General features: G+C 46.4%; 1 protein-coding gene across 1 annotated transcript in view; it reads right to left on the reverse strand.

The window, feature by feature from the left end:
* SEPTIN2 (septin 2) overlaps nucleotides 1-22,833 on the reverse strand; it is a 118,595-nt gene that overhangs the window by 90,105 nt on the left and 5,657 nt on the right. The window contains exons 2-3 of the mRNA XM_075340856.1: nucleotides 7,468-7,495; nucleotides 5,002-5,116 (exon numbers count right to left, since the gene is read on the reverse strand). Coding sequence (XP_075196971.1) covers nucleotides 5,002-5,116; nucleotides 7,468-7,476 — 124 coding nt within the window. The 5' untranslated portion in view covers nucleotides 7,477-7,495. The remainder of the gene's footprint in view (nucleotides 1-5,001; nucleotides 5,117-7,467; nucleotides 7,496-22,833) is intronic.

Genomic DNA, 22,833 nt, shown 5'->3' on the forward strand with positions numbered 1-22,833 from the left:
TCTGTGCCCTGTATGTGCCCAGGTCCTGGACAAACAGGGTTGCCCTCTCTGTCTAGGACACCACCAGCACTGTTTGCCACAGCTCATTGTGATGTATGATGCCCGGGTAACTGTGTCCCCCTTCCCCATGTGCTGTCTTTCTCCTCACTCTAATGAATGCAGCCTCCAGAGCTCCTGGCTTTTGAATGCAGCCAGGAGCAGAGAGCAGGGACGTCACCTGACACCAGTGAACAACAGCACTGAGCTCTGCATCACCTAGCTGTAAGCAGGCTGCACTCATCACAGCATAGAGAAGATAAAGCATGGGAGAGTCAGAGCGGGGGGGCAGCAGAGAAGAGTGTGCAGGGGGAGAGAAGACAGTGCACGGATAAGAGACAGAGCGGGAGGAAGGGGCGGCAGAAAAGAGAGTGCAGGGGGAGAGAAGACAGTGAACGGGTGAGAGACAGAGCGGGTGAGTGGGCGGCAGAGAAGACAGTGCAGGGGGAGAGAAGACAGTGCACGGATGGGAGACAGAGCAGGGGGAGTGGGCGGCAGAGAAGAGAGTGCCGGGGGAGAGACAGAGCGGTAGGGTGGCAAAGAGGAGAGTGCAGGGGGAGAGAAGACAGTGCATGGATTAGAGACAGAGCGGGGGAGGGGGCGGCAGAGAAGAGGGTGCAGGGGGAGAGAAGACAGTGCACGGGTGAGAGAAAGAGCGGGGGGAGTGGGGTGCTGGGGGGGCAGAGGAGACAGGGTGCATGAGGGGGGGGATTATATATATTATATAACTTTAGGTGTGTGTGGGTTGGTGTATGTGTATGTGTGTATATATCTACTATAGACTCACATTGGGAGCCATATATAATTTTCATTACATAGTATTCATTTATCTATCAGGTGCTGGGGCAGAATACTGACAGCCAATGTGTGTGCAGAGAGCGCGGCAGAACACTGAAGCTGGACAGAATACTGACAGCCAATGAGTGTGCAGAGGGCAGGGCTGGACAGTGAGGCCGGGCGGTGCCAGCTGTGACTGTGAGGTTTGGCCCAGGAAGATGTCAAGTTAGGTTGAGCTGCAGGTAAACAAAGAGCTGCAGAGAATAAAGGGATAATTCAAGAGGAACAAAAGTTAGAAAACAAAAAAATAAATAATGTACAGGGGATTTATATGACAATACAGAACAGATTAGCTTAAACATTTTTTGGAGCTTATGTCGGACAACTCCTTTAACCCCTTCAGCCCCGGGGCACTTTCCGTTTTTGCGTTTTTGTTTTTTGCTCCCCTTCTTCCGAGAGCCGTAACTTTTTTATTTTTCCGTCAATCTTGCCATATGAGGGCTTGTTTTTTGTGGGACAAGTTGTACTTTTAAATAAAACCATAAGTTTTACCATATGGTGTACTGGAAAGCAGCAAAAAAATTCCAAGTGTGGAAAAATTGCAAAAAAAGTGTGATGGCACAATAGTTTTTGGGATGTTTTATTCACGGTGTTCACTATATGGTAAAACTGATGTGTGGGTATGATACCTGAGGTCGGTGCGAGTTTGTAGACACCAAACATGTATAGGTTTACTTGTATCTAAGGGGTTAAAAAAAATTCACAAGTTTGTCCAATAAAAGTGGCGCACGTTTTGCGCCATTTTCCGAAACACGTAGCGTTCTTATTTTTTGGGATCTATGGCTCAGTGACGGCTTATTTTTTGCGTCTCGAGCTGATGTTTCTAATGGTAGCATTTTTGCGCAGATGCTACGTTTTGATCGCCTGTTATTACATTTTGCGTAAAACTTGCGGCGACCAAAAAACGTAATTTTGGCGTTTGGAATTTTTTTGCCTCTACGCCGTTTACCAATCAGATTAATTGATTTTATATTTTGATAGATTGGGCATTTCTGAACGCGGCGATACCAAATATGTGTATATTTATTTATTTTTTAACCCTTTAATATTCAATGGGGGGAAAGGGGGGTGATTTGAACTTTTAGGTTTTTTGTTTTTTTTTTAATTTTTTAAAACTTTTTTTTTACTTTTTTTATTTTATTTTACTAGTCCCCCTAGGGGGCTATAGCGATCAGCAATCCGATTGCTGATCGCTATCTGCTGATTACAGCTATACCGCTGTAAACAGCAGAAATAGTCAGTCACTTTCTTTCTTCCTCTGCTCCGTGCCGAGGAAGAATGAAAGTGAAACTTCGTAGCACCAGGCGTCATCACATGACCCTGTGCTACGATGGCAACCACCGAACGTCACGTGATCACTCACGTGACGTCCGGAGGGGGCGGCGGTAAGTAAAAAAGATGGCCACGCGCATATAGATCTCGCTGCCAGACTTTGGCAGCGAGATCTAAGGGGTTAATGTTCCGGGTGGAATGCGATTCCACTCGGAACATGTAGGCACACATGTCAGCTGTTGAAAACAGCTGATATGTGTGCCGATCCACGCCGCCTGCCCGCGGCAGGGGGCGGGGCTTACCGGGACACGATCCATGACGGATATATCCGTCCATGGTCGTGAAGGGGTTAAGAAAGGTAAGAGGGTGGATCCTGGCAACTACTGTGCATAGTGTGGTATCAGTAGTGTGAAAAGATTTTGAGGCCATTTTAAGAGATGACATGCAAAAATATGTTCATGGCACCATGTAAGCAAGGAAAGAATGCATCTACCCAACACGCTGGATTTCTAGGAGGAGGTGAGTGCAAATCTGGAAGTTGGTCATGCAGCAGTGATGGGACACTGAATTATACACCAGCTTTGTACTAAAGCTCCAGACATCGGGACTAGGGGTAACTATGAGCACATGGGTAACAAATTGGTTGTTAAGGGGCAGTTAAAAAAAAAAAAAAGTCATTGTAAATGTTATATTCTCTAAATGAAGTGTAAGTCTTTGTTGAGGACACAAAACTATACAGCATAATAAAAACTGAGCTTGTCAGTAAAATATTACAGATCTGGATAAGATGTCTGCATAGGAAAACATATAGCACATGAAATTTAATGTTCTAAATTTTTATTTTTTATAGTGCTAATGTGGCGCCATGGACAAGCCAGGTCATCACAGGTACTGCAACAACACACCCCACACCCCGAGATAGGCACATCAGTCACACACAAATCCTTGTTGCCTCCCTCCAGGGGCTGATGTCCACACCAGGTGGGGTGGAGCCAGGCGGTTGGCCCCACCCACTGAGGAGTTCACAGTCCTGGAGGCGGGAAAGGAAGTCAGTGTAGTTAAGGAGAGTGAAAGTGAAGGAGCAAGAAGTGGTAGTTGAGGAGAAAGAGCAGACTGACCGTGTCCGGGTACGTGGCCCGGGCACCAAGAGCAAGGTTGGCAGACGGTGGTGGCCGTCTGCAGGAGAGGCCGATTGACGCGGAACCGTAAGCCCGGGGATGGGCGGTGGCCCGCCGGTACCGAACCGGGGAGCAAAGAGAAGCTAGCACCAACCGGCAGGGCCTACGGACCCCGACCAGGCTTGGAGTCGCCGTTAAACCGGTCAAATCCGTTAGCGACTGGAACCTCCGGGGTTTCCTAGCAGCAAAGACCCGATAGAAGGCAACCGTCCAAACCGAGAAAGGGAAATACAGCTACCGCCACAGCTAGAATTCCCAGCGCCAGAGCCTGCGGGCAAAAGGGGCTCCTCCGGCACACATCCAAGCTGGGGAGCGGGTTACCGGTGGGAAGCCATCGGGACTGAAGACACACAACAGGTGCAGGGAAAGGCAACCACCACCACCCGTCCGGGAGTAACCACCGCAGCCGCCTGCGGGACCCGTCCATCCAGCCATTTGTTTTACCGGAGACTCTGTATTCATCATTGGCTGAGTGAGTACCACCGTGCCGTCAGGCACCGCGCTGCCCCCGCGACCCTGCACCTCGCCAACCCTGCCTCCCCCGACACCTCACCGGGCCCTGGGACCACCAAACCCCCCTACCCACGGAGGGGAGAGAAACATCTCGGCTGCTCCCTGTCATCGCTTCGGGATCCCCGTCCAGAGCAGCGGTGGTGTCCCAACCTCACCACAAACCGTGGGTGGCGTCACGGACCATACCCTCCAACCCCAAACCACCCCTTTCACTCACGGGCGAGGAGCGCCACTCGAGTCCCCGGATCCGGCCCACCGCTCGAGCCACCGAGCAGCGGCGAGCAAGCAGCAGCCCAGAGCCGGACCTGAGTGCGGTGAGCGCAGCGGCCCCCCTCCCCGCCCGCGACACTAACATATTCCACCACGTTACATACATTGGTAACACTGTCCCCATTGGGGCTCACAAGCTACATTCACTATCAGTATGTCTTTTGAGTGTGGGAGGAAACCCACGCAAACACGGGGAGAACATACAAACTTCTTGCAGATTATGTCCTGGGTGGGATTTGAACCCAGGTCCCCAGCGCTGCAAGACTGCAGTGCTAACCACTGAGCCACCGATCTGCCCAATGTTGATAAATGTAGAATAATGAACCCTCACCCTTTGGAATAAATAACTGCAAGCAATCGCTTCCTAAAACCATCAACAAGCTTCTTACATCTCTCAACTGAAACTTCCACCTATTGGAAGTAGCCATCCTAATAGTCAAAATCGACCCTTTAACTAGCCTTGCATATGACAGGGTATATAAGCCAAACATGATGAAGCCAGACCCAGCATTTCACACTCCACCAGGAGAAACCTTACCCATAGATCCCATTCTTACTCTCTCACCTAGCCAAATCACATCCATTCGAGGGGCTGCACCCCCAAAACACCGTGTCTGCAAATTGAGATTCTGGTTTGGCTTTTATCCAAAGTCATATGAAAAGGCTCATTAAAGGGTCAATATAGACTTATAGGATTGATACTTCCAATAGTTGAAGTCCTCTTGCTCCCAAAAGAGGTAAGTTGGATATCCTAAATCCCCCGGAAGTGAAAGGACCAAATCACCTGCGCTTTATAGGAAAGATCACACAGAAGGATGAGACTGCAATTTTTTGTTTGTTCCGTTATTTTTTGTTTTAATAAACCATTAATTTCAATTTATTGTTCCTTTCTTACCTACAACCATCAAGGTAAACTCAAATCCTTTTCGCACAGATTTCCTGTGAACCTGATTTGGGAGATTAGCAAATCCAACATATCCAGGGGTTTCTGGATTAGTGAACTGCGCCTGCTGGAAGAGGAAGAAGAACATATTATACACGGTCTCATGTAGAAAAATAGAGGAAATCACAGGTGATGAGAGTCCTGAACAATCGTACACTGTATGCAAGACAGAAAGGAGGAAAGGTCCGCCTCATGGTGCCCCCTGTAACCAGATGCCAGTGCACTCAGTATAGACAGATATACAATGTTACCACTATTCAGTACAATCAGATTGGGGCCTGGAGACCCTGCTGCCACTGGAATGTAATAAATACCTCAAAGTCATCCATGCAAACATAAGAAAAGTTGCACACAGACACCGCACTCAGAAAACATCTTACTCATTTTCTGGAACATACAAAACTGTGGGTAAGGTTTCTCCTCGTGGATTGTGAAATGATGGGTCTCGCTTCATCAGGTTTGGCTTATATACCCTGTCATTGTCAATGCACCCCCATTACCCCTCCACACACACACACAAAATACAATGTACCCCCCATTACCCCCCCCCCCACACACAATACAATGCACCCTCCATTACCCCCTCCCCAGACATAATACAATGCACCCCCCATCACCCCCTACACACACAAATTACACTACCACATCACTACACGCTCCTGCCCCCCACTCCCTCGGAATAAAGTAACCACCCCTGCCTGTCACAAAGCTGTGTTCCTTCACAAATATTCCCCCGTTATGTGTCCTCAACCCCTCCCCACTCATCCCCATTAATTAAACCTGTCTCTTCGGCTCCTCCATGGAGCGCTTACCGCTTCCTGATGTCTCCTGTGTGGCGCCCACAGCACTGTGATGACGTCAGCAAGGTGCTGATCTCATCACGTTGCTGCACGTCGGGGGCGGGGCCCAGTCCCGGGACACTGTTCAAATGTATTTACATCTGAAAGACGCAAATACATTTGCATAGGAAGGAGGAAGCTGCGGTCACCGGCACCGCCACACTCCTCAGGGGCGTGTGCATGCCAGGGCCGGCACAGCAGCACACAACAGGGCCAGCACAGCACAGCGCTGCCTCCTAGTCCTGCTGCAGCTAGTTTGTGCATGGCAGATAATACTGCCCGGCATGCACACACTGCTGAGGAGCGCGGCGGTGACTGCAGATACAGCGGCCCACTACAGGCACCGGCCCATCTGGCATTTGCCAGAATTGCCCTATGGTCAGTTTGGGCCTGGTTCATACTTATCTGTATTGCACAGCAACTTGGTTTCCGGCCGGCTCCTGGACGAGCTCCGGCTGTCAGAAGACCGGAATTCGGGCGGTCACATGACCGCAGCTTGTGCAGGTCCCGCCCACTTCTTGCAGCCTACTCTTAGCGCCGTCCCGCTCTTCTCCAAGGGAAGAGTCTCCGGTGTCTTCAATCAAGGCAGGTAAGTATAGAGATCTAAGCGGCACAATCCGCATGAATAATTGACATGCAGTTATGTGCGGCTGTGGGACACCCGCAGCTGCACATACAGCACTCCCCAAATCCGATAGGATAACATGGGGAGTGTCTGTACTTGCGTAAACCTGCGGATTTGTCTGGAAAATACCGAAAATCCACAGGTTTTCCAAGACAAAATCCGCATGTATTTTCTCCCGTGGTCACATAGCCTTAGACTATCTTTACACGTTGCGTTTTTGCTGGGGGTTTTTTTTTGCAGTTTTTTTGAAAAGTAAAAGCTGCTTTTTACAGTACCAGCAAAAACTATCAGATTCCAGAATCTTATGAACATGATTGCTTTCATTCCTGACTGAAATGGGAAAACTGCTGCGTTTTTTGACAGCAGCAGCATGTCGATTCTTTCAGGATTTTTCTGCTTTTTTCACTATTGAAAGCAATGAGAAAGTACAAAAAAAGCTGTAAAAACGCTGCATTTTTGCTGCTTTTGTGGTGAATGAAACTAACTTTATTGAACATGTACTGTAGACAAATAACCAAAAACAAAGCCAAAAAAGCAGCAAAATCAGCTTTTTGGAAGCAGCTTTTTTTTACTGCCAAGAGTAGCAGGTTTAGGCTGCAGATAAAAACCCACAGCAAAAAAGACAATGTGAGAACATAGCCTAGGATTATTTCAATGGCAAGAAATATATATATATATATATATATATATATATATATATATATATATATATATATATATATATATATATATATATATATATATATATATATATATATATATATATATATATATATATATATATGAGTTCCTTTAAAAACTAATGTTGCAGCAGTTGTAAATAAAAATCCCTGTAAATTTGGGTGTAAACCACATTACACCTTTTATTCCCGAGTTCAGCTGTCAATGAAGCCTTGTCCATTTTATTACATTAAACACATGATGTCTTATTACACGTGGTTTGTTTTTTCTTACCTTTGACATCTTGTGACTGATAAGAAAACTGCAAAACAAACAGAAATAGACGTTACGATACACTGGGACATGTATTATTTTCTCAGCTGTTCTCATTACCCAGTGCTCAAAAAGGTTAAAGAACATAAAAACAATAATCATAAGATAAATATTGCCATTTTTGTCCAAATGTGTGACCACCATGGATTTATCCTCTTAATGACCCTTGGGCAGCTGCCTGACTCCAGTCCACGATGTACATTTTTATTATGGCGATCTCATGCCTTGTGGAGAGCACTTGTGTGTTTAATGGATTGTGTATAAGGAGTATAAATTCCTTTTCGCTGAACAGGTGGCGTATTCAGCACTAGTAAGCCATATACCAACTAGACGTGTGCAGCCTCGCTCACTACACTAGAGCCTGTGCACTACGTACTGAGCAGTGGTTGAAGACACGCCTCCATGACTGAAAGCCGGAGACTGCTGGGAGGAATAAAGTTCTTTTCCTCCTGGTAGCCCCATTCTCAATGCGGTGTGCCAGCTACTTTGTAATGCTATTAGCCTGCAGATTAACCTCATATCTGCAGGTTAATAGCGTTTGGGGACGTGACAGGTTCCTTTTAGTGAATACATTAATTGCACTGTTGCTGTTCAGATAAAAAAAAAAAATCAGCCTCATAACCTTATTTTTTATGAGAAAATGTTTCGGCCATCCACAAGGTGACTTCATTGTATGGACCCTGACTCTAGTGATAAACCTCTCTATATGGCTAATGCATTTGGGAAGAGAAAGGATGAGGAATACGGTAACTCAAAAACCTGTCTGTCAAAGCTGGGTGGGTAAGGGTGCATGGACAAGAGGGCAACCACAAACCCAAATACATAATGCAAAAGACATAAAGGGTCAAATAACAGCTAATGATTGGGGGTGCCATGTGTCAGACCGCACTTATCTGGTTAGCTGTGGAGATCTATGTCCGGCCCATAGATCCTAACAGCTCAGTTACATATTAAGAGAAATTCAGATTTCTCTGGAATAAAATGTTGGATTGCAGATATCAATGTATCATTTTATTCGGCTTCCTGTGATCTACATGTCCATATAGTCAGTGTATAGAGGGGGGGGGGTGATCCTAAAAAGGATTCACTTTACCTTGGATTGTGATGTGGTTAGAGAAAAAAAGAGAAAAAAAGAGATTGCCAAAATTAAAAAACAAGTAACAAAAAAATGATTTAAAAAGGATATTCCTGTGTCCAAAATCATATCCCAAAATGTAGCGGGGGTGATTATTAGAAATGTAGTATAGTTCTCCTGATATAGACAGGTCATTTACCTCACGTGCAGGGCATTGCAGCTTAGGTATCCATAGTTACATCCACTAGCAACTAACTGTCACTGTATGAGTGGATGTAACCATGAATACCTAAGTTGCAATTCCCTGCACATGAGGTGAGAGACATGGCTATATCAGGAGAACTATACTACATTTCTAATTGGAGGTATTTGCTAATATTATTATTACATATTGGGATGGGATTTTGGAGACGGGAATAACTTTTAAATATTAGTTCATGTCTGTATATTGACCAGGGCAGATGTACACCTGTGCATTGCTTTAATAATACGATAGTGCTGGTCTTGTCCATATACTAGTTAAACGCCATTTTCTTTTGTGATATTAAAGGGAATCTGACACCAGGTTCTTGCCATGTAATGTGAGAGCAACATAATGTAGGAGCAGAGTCCCCGATTCTGTCATTTTGATAGATTTCTTGTTTTCTCTGCTGCAGAGCTCAGAATGCAGAGCCACATATAACCCCGCCCACTCCGCTGATTGACATCCTTCACTGTCCAATGCACATTGCTGGGGGCGGGCTTACAAAAAGTAGTTAAAGGCTGCGCACAGATCAGCATTATTCTGCCGCAATGCCGGATCCATCAGAAATGCGGTACAGTTCAATACAGTGGAATCGCGGCAAGATAATGTGAACTTATCTTGCCGCGATTCCACTCAACTGTACCGCATTTGTGCCGGATACAGCATTGCGGCAGAATAACGCAGATGTAAAGTCCGCCTAAGAGGCATGATGAAAGAACACTAAGGCTATGTGCATGCGGATTTTGCTGCGGAAAACGTGAGGATTTATCTGGATTTTCTAGATAAATCCGCAGGTTCTAGCAAGTACAGACTCCCCATGTTATCCTATGGGATTTGGATAGTGCTGTGTCCATGCTGCGGTATATGTGCGGCTGCGGAATATGCTGCGGATGTCCCGCAGCCGCACGTAACTACATGTCAATTATTCCTGCAGAAATATCTGCGGAACTGACGCTCATCCATTATGGAGATACAGAGCAGGAATTCCGCAGGTATTTCCGCACTTGTTCCGCAGGTTTACCGCAACAACTCCGCACATATACCGCAGCAATGGATAGCTGCGGATTCCGGGGAGCAGCTGCGGTAAACCTGCGGACAAACCTGCGGGTACCTAGTCCCGTAGGCACATAGCCTAAAGAGCAAAGATTCTCACAGTCCAATCTGTTGTTTATTTGCTATGTTTGTTTAAGCAGCAGGACACTTATCATTACAGGACTAGAAACTCAAGTGCAGATTAGTCCTATACGCTTCCCGCTGTGATTGACACCTCACCGTCAAAGTACAATCTGGGACAGCCCTCCGGACTCTGCTACATGCCTAAACCTAAAATTTCTGATTGTGTAAGAATGGCTACACTCAGTAATCTAAGTGATACACTGTTGGATTCAGGATTTCTTTGCCTCCATCATGCTATTCTCAGATGAGGCAGAAAAAACCTGCTGACAGATTCCCTTTAATAATAGAGCAGATACACACGTTCACAGGACGGTGCAGACAATAAATATAAAAAAAAAGACAAAGACGAGTTCACTCCGAGCTGCTGTTGAAGATTTTCTGAAGAAAGATCCAGGACACATCAGTGGAGAGAAGTGTTTTATATTCAATGCATTTCAAAGTGATTACAAGCTGCTTCTTCAGGAAGTGACGATAACTCATCAGAGCCACAGACTCAACGCTGCGCTCAGCAAGATCCGGCGACACTGATGAGTGTTATCACTACCCAGCGCCTGAGAACAGATGCACTTTACTGCTATTCACAGTCACCGAAGCTGCATTTGGGGTTCTTGGACTTTTTTTTATAATAAAATGGTGAACAAAGGCTTGGGGGGCTGGAGTCTATTCAAATAAACAGTTTTTCTGGGTTAGTAACGGGGGTGTCTGATAAATGCCTACCCATTAGTAATACTGGGGCTTGATGCCAGCTGGCGCTACACATCTGACATTAACCCCATGAACCATTGCCCCGATTGTCACTGCACTAGGAGAGTCAGGAAGAGCCAGGGTCACTGCCAGAATTGGAACATCTAATGGATGCACCAATTCTGGGGTTGCTTTGGGTTCCTATTTTTAGTCCAAGTAGGACCCAATAACCATGGACCTTCCCAGTCTGATAATACCAGCCCCCAACTGTCTACTTAACCTTGATTTGTTATCAAAAATAAGTGGGACCCCAAAACTTTATTTTTTTTTAATTATTTTTTAGGTTAAACAAGGCTAAAAACACCCTTTAGTGCCACATGAAAGGCATTAAAGTGTGCAAGTGTACAAACCCTGCTCTAATCTAAGCACTCCATCCTAGATCAACCTAGATCTCATAGAAGACCTAATGATGCGATGTGGCCAGCCACTCACAGTAATGCCAACATGGCTACGGCATTACCGTGTATGACAGGCAATCCCTGCATGCTTATTGGCTATCTAGCAGCCGAGAAACACGCGGGGCAGGGACTTGAGCACCGGCTATACTCGACCGAGTACCGAGCAGTGGTGAGCATGCTCGCTCATCTCATCAATAATAATAACCTTCATCGGAGGGCTCCTTTAATAAACTAGACAATCTTTCTGCTCCGATATTTGCATTTGCAGCAGGACAGACTACAAAAGGTTTTATAATACATTCAGAAAATATTGAGAATTGCAGTCTCATTAATTTATAAGTTAGGGGACTACAACAGGTAATCTATCGGTGACAATAGTTGGGTTTGTGAAATTTTCAGACTGCGATGTGTTATATCGGCCATAGCGCTTCCCCTGAAGATCTTCACAGGTGTGATCAGAGGTCAGATTTCTTGCGGTCTATGGAAGTCTATATGTAATCTGCATCCCATGCGTGAGAACGGCGTTTCATCAACTCTGATAACAGACATCACAAACGTTCCAAGTAAATTATCCGTGCCACTGGGGAAATAAATATTTTTATCCCGCAAATTTTGCATTGAAAAGCTGTGATTATTAACCCTATAGAATGACAACAGGTCTAATTCTTGTGAGGTTCTGCAGCAGCGCAATTTGCACATCCGCCGCGTGAGCGGTATTGTAAAAATACAGAAAACTTATCAATATATCAATATACTATTGATAATGCCATCACATGATTCCATACAGAGATGACGGGTCAGAGATTTGGCGCGGTGAGCGGAGACCTGATAACGGAAGGTATTATAAAAGGTCAGCTTCATTTTATGCCCTTGAAATCTTTAGCTTAGCTTTTAATAATACATATCAGTTAAGGTAAGAAGGAGACCTATCACTAGATTTGTGCAGAAGGGATCAGCACTTTAGTGTGTTAACTCCTTTCAAAACACGTGTATAATAAAAGGCAATCGATAATGTAAAAAAAGCACTATTAACCTGCAGATAAAAGGCTAATCTGCAGGTTAATAGCATTCTGACGCCGTGTAGCTGCCACATCAAGAGCCCCACTTCAAAGAGGAGGTGAACTTTTTTCCTCCAGCAGCCTCAGGCTTTCAGTCATAAAGATGCGGCCGGGCAGCTTCTGTCACCGCCCTGGGCATGGTGAGCGGTGGCTGTAATCCCACCCCAGCACTGACTGACAGCCGGCCCAACAATGCACCAATAAGAAGTCAGCTATCAGTCAGTGTGGGGGGCGAGATTAATCCACCGCTCACTATGCCCATGGTGGTGTCTTAAGCATCCCTATCACTGAAATTTCTTCTCTACATTGGAGCTCTCAGAGCAGAGTCTGCACAGCGTGAGAAAGCTATTAACCTGCAGATTAAACCCATATCTGCAGGATAATAGCACTTTATTTTATATGACAGGTTCCTTGTCAAGGTAATGTTAGTAACTAGCTTAACGTATGCAAACCACTAGAGCGATCATCACTTGGTGCTCGCTCAGTGTGACCAGCTTGTAGTGTTTGATAGCCCTTTTGTTACCCCCAATGCGACTCTGTCAGATTAAATCAGCACCCACAAAAAAAAATTAAAAAATGGAAAAACCCTGGCTTCCCTCCCACGGAAATGCTCAGTTTTTGGCTGGCTGTATGTGGGCGGAGACCTGAACTGCCAATCAGTGACTTCAAATGAGATTCGGGTCCAGAACAGAACTTAAAGGGAACCTGTCAGGTACAATATGCACCCAGAGTCACGAGCAGTTCTGGGTACATATTGCTAATCCCTGCCTGACCATCCCTGTATACACTAGCATAGATAAAGAGATCTTTAGAAAGAGTATTTCTAAAGATCTTTTACCGTATGCTAATGAGCACGGAGACTAGTCCCAAGGGCGTTGCTTCCCTTGCTAGTCGTCCCCATTAGCATGTTAGTACACCCCTGTGGGTATGCTAACATGATAATGGTGCTGACTAGCAAGGGGAGAAACACCCAGGGGACTAGTCCCCTTGCTCATTAGCTATTGGCTGCCATTAACTCCTGTTTGCCACCGCATCAGGGCAATCAGAATGAGATGGGTAAAGTCCTGGGACTGTCACATCTAATGGATGTGGCAATTCAGGGCGGCTGCTGGCTAATATTTTTAGGCTGGAGAGGCTCCCAATAATGTGGGTCTCCCTAGCCTGAGAATACCAGCCCTCAGCTGTGAGGCTTTATCATGGCTGGGTATCAAAATTAGGGGGGACCGCATGCCTTTTTTTAAATTATTTATTTTCCCGCACTATATAGACCCACCCACCGGCAGCTGTGATTGATTGCAGTCAGACAGCTGTCACTCAGCGTGGGGGCGCGTCTGACGGCAACCAATCACAGATGGGGAAACAGTGAGTATCTATAAGCCTAATGAGCGGGTCAGGAAGAAGAATTAGAGGCTGCGGGAGCAGCGCGACAGCCGCGCCGGTGATCGGTTAATATGAAGCGGAGAGAGAGATATTTTGGCTCCTGCAATTTCATCCCCCACATTGAGTTCTACGGGTAACAAAACATGACAAAAACGCGAAAAGAATTGACATGCTGCTTTTTTTGGCAAAGATTTTGACAAATATTTGACAAATAAAACGCTGACAAGAAAAAAAAAAAACTGCAACGTGCGCATGGAAATTCTGATTTCTCAGACTTTGCTGGGGAAGCAAAAGCGTGTAGTTTGTCATTGACACAGTGCAGTTAAAAATGCAACAAAAGCGCAAAAAAATGCAACCTTTCGCACCTCGCCTTATTAATTTTTGTCTGCACCATTGCTACTCTACTAATCTGTCTCCCGCTTACTAAACTCTCCACTCTGAATGCAGCAGGATCCTATTCCTCTCCAACTACTACACAGATGCTTCTACCCTGTTCCAGCCATTGCACTGGTTGACCATCCAATACAGAGTCCAATATAAACTATCACTCTCACCCACAAAGACCTGCACCACCCTACATATCCTCAGTCTCTGTATATCTGACTGACCCCTTGGTTTCTGTTGATCTGCGTTACTCTGTAAGGTCTTATATATAGTCTATACATGTTCCCTCTGAAATGTAAAGTGGTGTGGAATATATTGGTGATATAGAAAGAAAAATTATTATTCCACGCAGAAGCTGCCTGAAGACTGGTCAGGATTTTTAGTCACTTAACGGCTTTCAAAGCCTGAAACAAAAGAAAGGTACAAAAGATGGCACATGTCACAGAAAGACGTTTTGACATTGCAATGCAGATGCTTATTTTTTGATGTTTATTGAGAGCTTTTTCAGAGGGTTCCAGGCAGAATCTACCTGGAAGACGCAGCGTCCACATACCCTCATACACAAAGCTGCACATATTGTCTTACACAGAATTTTAAGAATGTGTACGCACAATAACCAGAAAGGTAACTAGTCCTATTTAACCAAAGATGATGAGTCTGCAGGAATAAAGCAGACAAAAATGTAAAGGCTGTAAACCAAACCACACAGTACATAGAGAATGGAGCTGTGCAGCCGACATGTCCGGGGCCCCTGAAACGTGAGAGTTTCTATAAAGCTGCACAGGAAGGAAGCGAGGAGTGTGGGAGCCTGAAGACACCAGGGCAAAGAGCGGCATCCTGTGTGTCACACTGTACAGACACCGCAGCTCTGCACAAGACACAGCAATCAGTAACTAAGAGGCTTATGCTGCTTTCACACATCCGATTTTTGCAGTGCGGCTCAATCCAGCTCAAAAACCTATGCAATGGATGCGGCGAAAAAACCTGATCCGTTGCATAAGTTTTTCCATGCAGATCGTCCATTTTTTGACGGAAGAGGCTTAATACTGAGCATGTGCAGTGCAAAAAAAACGCATCCGACGTCCATAGGCTTGCATTGTAAATCGCGCCGGATCCAGCGCGATGAGGTTTTTTTTCCGCACAAAAAAAACGTGCCAGGCAACGTTCCATCCGCCGCATGGGCTAAATATGCCGCATCCGGCAAAAAATGGACGCAACGCAAAGCCATGCGGCACAATGCGGCGCTAATGCAAGTCTATGCGGAAAAAACGCAACCGGTGGCAAAAAAAAAAACGTTTGCGTTTTTTCTGCAAAGCGCCGTATTGTGCCGCTCAGCAAAAAATGGATGTGTGAAAGCAGCCTTATTTGGGCATTTACACATGCAGATCATCACCGGTGTTAACGTGCCAGGAATCACCCAGGGACGTGCAAAACGCTTATTTGTTGGGGGATCGGCTTGTTTCATTGTTATCAGTAGGACAATGCTCGGTGTAAGCTGTGGGGACAACTATGGTATTAGGCTACAAGCCCATGATCCGGACATGATGAATCCTAGACGCAGCGTGTACTCTCCTGCAGGGCCTCGAGTGTTCTCCGCAGGAGACCGCAGCTGCCTGTGCCTATAATCAGGGCTCGGGTTGCTGTGGTCCTTCTACCTGTTCTCCCTGTGGAGACCACTCGCATCTCCGCAGCAAACAATTGATATGATGAGGCTTAGAAAGCCGCACCGCAGGTCAGTTTACGCTGCGGAAAAACAAGCACAGAGGGCAGGAGATTCCTGTAAATCCCATCCACTGTGCAACACAACGTTTTGGAAGCAGTGAAAACACAGTGCGTCCAAAACGCTATGAATTCTGATATGCGCACGCAGCCTTAGTGATCGTTTTGTTGATTAGTGATTAATAAACTAAGCCTGTCGGGCGATCCATGTGGCCCGAGCCGCAGGCAGCATGAACCACAGCCCAACTGCAGCCAGGTATATCATTTTCTAAAGGCTTCAATATTTCAGAGATGCTATGCTCTAAATATCTGGCCAAGGAACATAGCCGGAGACCAGACTAGCCCAGTGCTGGGAAGAGCCGGACTGGCTACCTCTATGACTATGGATCTGATCTGCAAAGTATATTGTCTCTGAAGCACCAGAGTGTTCAGAATATACACCTGGCTGCAATTCATGCTGCTCGTGGTTCTAGCAGCACGAGTCGCCCAACAGGTTCTCTTTGAGGTACATTAATGAGCCAAATTGACACATCTAGAAGCAATATGGCCACGATCAGGACTGGTAGTGTTTTAGATGCTGCGCTGTACAGTACGTTAGATGGCATTAATAGATATCTCCAGCCCACTGCGCTTCATTTTAACGAAACTGACCTGCGGTGCGGGTTTCCTATCAGCAGCATGGCAATTTCTCCTGCATAGACGAGAGAGTCTCCTTCTCAGGAGATCACAGTGAAAATATAAAATATCCCACATAGCCCTGATCGTGGCCATGTATCCTTAGTGTAACACACGGAAGGATAGAACTGTGCTCATCACAATAATCAAACGACATTGTGCCCTTTTCTTACAGGTTACAGATCTGCGCATGAGCTGTATATTAAAGGTGTTGTCTACTCCCCCCTCTGCCCCCCAGGGCTGTGGAGTCGGTAAACCAAACATTCGACTCCGACTCCTCAATTTCTCTTGCACCGACTCCTACATATATTGCTTATAGTTAGGTGAAAAATTTATTGTAATACATGAACATGTGTATGTGAACATCAGACATTTCATAATTTTTATGATACAATAATCAAGATATTTGGACAGAACATAAAATATATTTATTGGAATACAACTTTAGAACACAAAAAACTAATAAATTGTAAATATGTAATACACAATGTAATATACAGTAGATCACATACATATCTTGTGTGTGTATATATATATTATATATATATATATATATATATATATATATATATATATATTACATATTGTATTACATATTTACAATGTATTAGTTTTTTGTATTCCAATAAATATATTTTATGTTCTAAATATCTTGATTATTGTATCATATAAATGATTAAATGTCTGATGTTCACATTGCACTACAATACATTTTTCACTTAAATATAAGCATTATACTAAATGTTATTATTTAGTAAAATATTCAGCACATTCTGCATTGCACTCCTGTCCCCAATGTATTATATATTTTAGGAGTCGGAGTCGGTGCATTTTATACCGACTCCACCAAAATGAGCTCCGACTCCACGACTCTGACTAGACAGCCCCAAAAAGGAAATATAAATTTCATATATATATATATATATATATATATATATATATATATATATATATGTATGTGACGTTTGCCTCCCTGCCCCTTTGCTGAGCTTCAGCCTCACATATTTGCTTCTTCTGGATACAGAGGAGGACGCCGCGCTCAGCTGGTCACTGCAGTGACCTCTTAGACAGCGGCTGGTTTATATCCTTGTGTCAGGACTGGCTATAGTCAGAATGGGAACAGGGAATCCGTAACATTTTTTTATGCAGTCTGACCATCTGGACAATTTTCTCAAAGACTAAGTATGGGATGGATACCGTCCTTTGACACCTCAAAGGCCTCATTTATTTAAAGGGAATCTGTCACCAGGCTTTTGCTACCTCATCTGAGAGCAGCATAATGTAGAGACAGAGACCCTGATTCCAATGATCTGTCACTTACTGAGCTGTTTGCTGTCATTTTGATATAATCAATGTTTTCTCTGCTGCAGATCTAGCAGTTATACAGAGCTCATAAATATGCTGGACTATCTGCAGCACGCCAAGTAGTCCTCTAATGATAAAATCATTGATTAATCAGCAGTAGATTATCAAAACTACACTAAGCAGTCCAGTAAGTGACACATCACTGGAATCAGGGTCTCTGCCCCTACATTATGCTCCTCTCAGATTAGGTGGCAAAAACCTGCTGACAGATTCCCTTTAATGAATGTATTTTGGCATGAACTATTCTGGGTCACAAGTTGCAGATATGATGGTCCTAAACCCCCTAAGGCTGTAATATGTCTCATTGAGACAGCCAAGTGTTTCTTGACAGGAAATGTGAACGCCATAAAATTATGTTCTTGTGAAATGGATTCCAACTAGGTGCAAAAACTTAGTATAAAATATATTGGTCTCGCATAAAGTGTAAATACAGCCCATCTGTGTGCTACCAGAGCGCCCAAACAACGCTCTCTATATTATAGAGCAGGGGTCCCCATCCTGTAGTCTGAGAGCCCTACGTGGCTCGCGGGCCTATGATCTGTGGCTCGTGGCTGTCTGCAGCTTGGTACATTAACACCAGGTCTAGCAAACAGCAGTGAAGAGAAGGTCTCCGGATGGTGATATTTGTGAGTAGCCCTACAAACAAGAGCAGATCCATATTGCGCCACTATATATTTGGTATACTGCCTCTGTGTGATCACTGTGGAAAGCTTTGGCTGTCATTATACTGGGACGGATATCTGGGTGTCACTACTGAGGAGCGGGAGCTAAATATGACTTGCGACCCTGTTCAAACTGAATGTGGCTCTCAAGGTCAGAACGGTTGGGGGCCGCTGTTCTAGAGCAACCTAATTTCCCCTATAAGACCCACAGCTGGGCGTTCCACAATAGAGCGATCCACCATCTTTGCCATCCTGATTGCCCGCAGGCAGTGACGCTGTCATACACTCCAGCTCAGTAAGTGACACATCACTGGAATTAGGATCTCTGACTACATTATGATGAGGAAGCAAAATTTCCTTTTTTCCCCATGTACAACATCAATCTACATTAACCAGTACTCATCAATATAAATCAAAATGTATCCAGGCAGCTCCCAGTAAATGTAAAAATAAGTAAAAAAAAAAAAAAAAAAAAAAATAAGAATTATTCTTACCGATAATTCGCTTTCTAGGACCTTCCACGACAGCATAGGAGGTTGTCTCTCCACGCCCTAATTGGGACAGGAAGTTCAAGAGGTTTAAAAGGACCCTCCCACCTCCCATAGCCAGTGTCTTACAAAGAATCCATAGCATATGAGAAGTACTACACATTCAGGAATACATGAATACATAGGGGAGGGAATTACCTGCTGTCGTGGAAGGTCCTAGAAAGCGAATTATCGGTAAGAATAATTCTTATTTCTCTAGTCCCTTCCACGACAGCATAGGAGGAATACCAAAGAATTGATACCTAGGGGGGGACCACAGCCTGCAGGACTTTCCTGCCAAAGGCCAAATCCCTGTTGGAATCCAGATCCAGACGATAATGCTTCGTGAAGGTATGGAGCGAAGACCACGTAGCCGCCTTGCAGATCTGCTCAGGGGAGGCCCCTGCCCGTTCGGCCCAGGAGGCAGAGGTAGCCCTGGTGGAGTGCGCCGTGAATCCAGTAGGCGGAGAGAGATGCTGAGCGAGGTATGCATCTCTAATTGCTCGCACAATCCAGTTGGCGACTGTACTCTTAGCCACCTTCTTGCCCTTATTGCGGCCAAAGGGCTGGATGAACAGGTTAGAATCAAGGCGCCAAGAAGCAGTAACCTCTAGGTAGTGCAACACTATCCGACGGACATCCAAAGAATGAAACACTTCCTCACCCGGAGTCCGAGGAGTCTGACAGAATGAAGGCAGGACGATGGACTGCGAACGGTGAAAATCCGAAACCACCTTGGGAAGGAAGGAAGGGTCCAGCTGAAAAACAATGCTGTCATCTCTGATGGTCAGATAAGGTTCCCTAACAGACAAAGCCTGAAGTTCGCCGACTCTGCGAGCAGATGTAATAGCCACAAGAAAAGCAGTCTTGTGAGAAAGGGAACGAATGTTACAAGAGCACAGAGGTTCAAACGGAGATTGAGATAGTCCTGTAAGGACCACATTGAGATCCCAGCGAGGCGTCAGGACCCTCCGACGTGGACAGAGTCTACCAGCGGACACAAAGAACCGACGGATCCAACGATGATCTGCCAGAGCCGTGTCAAAGACTGCACTGAGTGCTGACACCTGAACTTTCAGGGAGCTGGGCCTAAGACCTAAGTCTAAACCACTTTGGAGAAAGTCCAGAATCTGCGCAATATTAGGCCGAAAAGGGTCAGGAGGCCGAGAACCACACCAGGAGGAAAATCTCTTCCAGATTTTGTTGTATATACTATTAGTCACAGGTTTACGGTTCTTCTGCAGCGTAGCCACAACTTTGTCAGAAAGCCCTTGAGCCTTCAGTGCCCGGGCCTCAGAAGCCAGGCAGCCAAGTTGAGTTTCTGAGGAGCCGGATGGAAAATCGGACCCTGTGACAGTAAGCTGGGGTCCGAACCTAAGAGGACTGGGCCGTCGATTCCTAGCGTCATGACCAAGCTGTACCAACTCCTCCGGGGCCACAGAGGGGCTACCAGTATAGTTGGGACCCCCTCGTCTCTGATCTTCCTCAGGGCCCGTGCGAGAAGAGGAAGAGGGGGGAACGCGTAAGCGAGGCGAAAGGACCAACTGTGGCAGAAAGCGTCTACCCCTAAAGCCTCGTCCCTTGGGTTCAGGGAGAAATATGTTGCGACCTTGCGATTCTCTGCTGAGGCAAAGAGGTCCACCTCTGGTGCACCCCACCTTGCCACTAGAGAGCAGAACACTGCCTGATCCAGGCTCCATTCCCCTGGATGAACATCCCGACGACTCAGGAAATCCGCCTGAAGATTGAGGGAGCCCTTCAGATGGACCGCAGAAAGGGAGAGCAGAGATTGTTCTGCCCATTGAAAGATTCGGGAGGATACCGACTTCAGGGCGCCTGAGCGTGTACTGCCCTGATGGCGGAGATGTGCCACTGTTGTGACATTGTCTGAATATACCAGGACGTGAGAGTCCCGGACGAGGTCCTGAGCCGCAAGGAGGGCTTCCCTGACTGCCCTGAGCTCCCGGTAGTTGGAGGATTGGGAGCTGACGTAAGGACTCCAGACCCCTTGAAATGGGGAATATGCCACCAGTGCCCCCCATCCACGTAGGCTGGCATCTGTGGTCAGTGTAACCAGGGGTTTCTGAGTCCAGGCAACCCCCACCTGCAGGTTGGCGGGACTCAGCCACCAGAGAAGGGATGAGGAGACGGACTCCGAGAGGCGAAACCTTCTGTTTAGGGATGACGGGAGTCTGTCCCAGTGTGTCAGGATATGATCCTGGAGACACCGAGAATGGGCCTGAGCCCACCTGACCGAGGGGATGCAGGATGTCATGGAACCCAGGGCCGACATAGCCGCTCGAAGCGTTGGGCGAGCCTGCCTGCGGAGCTTCGAGATTTTGGATAACAGAGCTATCCTGTGGCCCTCTGGGAGAAAAGATGCCTGTCTGTCGGAGTCCAGCAGCACTCCGAGAAACTGCCGTGTGGAGGAGGGGGTTAACTGTGATTTTTTGAGATTGGGAATCCATCCCAGAGACCGAAGGATTCCCAAAGACCTCTCCACATGGCTCCGGAGGGTTGGAGCAGACGGAGCCATGAGAAGAAAGTCGTCCAGATACGGAACTAGACAGATACCCTGCAATCTTATGAAGGCGACCACCTCTGCCATGATCTTGGAAAAGATCCTTGGAGCTGAGGAGATCCCGAAGGGAAGTACATTGAATTGGAAATGAAGTACTTCTTCCCCGTGAAGCACCGCAAACCTGAGGTATTGTCTGTGTCCCGGATGGACGGGTACATGGAAGTAGGCATCTTTCAGATCGATAGAGGCCATCTGGCGGTGTAGACCTATCAGGGGAATAGCTGATCTCACCGACTCCATCTTGAACCGCCGGTACCTGACCAGACGGTTTAGACTTTTTAAATTGATAATTATACGGACGTCGCCGGATGGCTTCTTGACCAGGAAGAGACGGGAGTAGTGTCCTATCCCTTCTTCCCGACTCGGGACTGGGGAAACGACCCCCGAGTGCACTAACTCTAAAATCTTTGTGTACAACAGAGTCTGTGAACCCGGCGATGCCAGCGCAGTGACTCGGAGACCCGGAAGAGGGGGGGAAGGAATTCTATGAGAAGACCGTCCGAGATGATCTTCAGAACCCATTGGCAAGAGGTTATGGACTGCCACTGGGTAAGAAACGCTGAGAGTCTTCCCCCCACCCGGGCCGAGTCACTGCTTGTCCTGCTGAGGACGTTGCTGATGTGGAGGGATGAGGATGTTTCTCCCTCTACCTTTGGGATAGCTCCACCTGCCTGCCTTCCCTTTCCCTCTGGGCTGGGAGGCCTGAGGCATCGAGGGACGAAAGGACCGCTTCCTGGTAGGTCTAGGATCGGGCAAGGCCTTACGATCAGTCGCCTTGTCCAGGATATCATCCAGGGCAGGTCCAAACACCAAATCCCCTTTAAAAGGAAGGGAACAAAGCCTCATTTTAGAGGTGGAGTCTCCACTCCAGGCCTTAAGCCAGAGGGCACGTCGGGCAGAGTTAGAAAGCACCGAGGTCCTGGCTGCCAGGCGGACAGATTCCACCGAGGTATCTGCCAGAAAACAGGTAGCCTTCCTAAGCAAGGGAAGGGATTCCAGTAATTCCTCCCTAGGGGTCCCTTGGGAAATATGAGCCTCCAACTGGTCCAACCACCTAATTAGGGACCTGGATACGCAGGTGGAGGCAATGTTGGCTTGAATAGAGGAAGACGATGCCTCCCAGGACCGCTTCATCAGGCCCTCTACCTTCCTATCCATTTGATCCTTCAGCTGGGAAGTATCCTCAAAGGGAAGAGCCGTTTGCTTAGCTACCCTAGCCACCTGAACGTCTACTCTTGGGATCTCCCAATGTAGTCCCGAAGGTTCCAGAGGAAACCGGCGTCTAAGGTCACTCCGTACCCGCCTCTCAGGACATTCCCATTCCTGAGAAACAATATCC

This window comes from Anomaloglossus baeobatrachus, chromosome 3 (assembly GCF_048569485.1).
Source record: "Anomaloglossus baeobatrachus isolate aAnoBae1 chromosome 3, aAnoBae1.hap1, whole genome shotgun sequence".
NCBI classification, from domain to species: Eukaryota; Metazoa; Chordata; class Amphibia; order Anura; family Aromobatidae; genus Anomaloglossus; species Anomaloglossus baeobatrachus.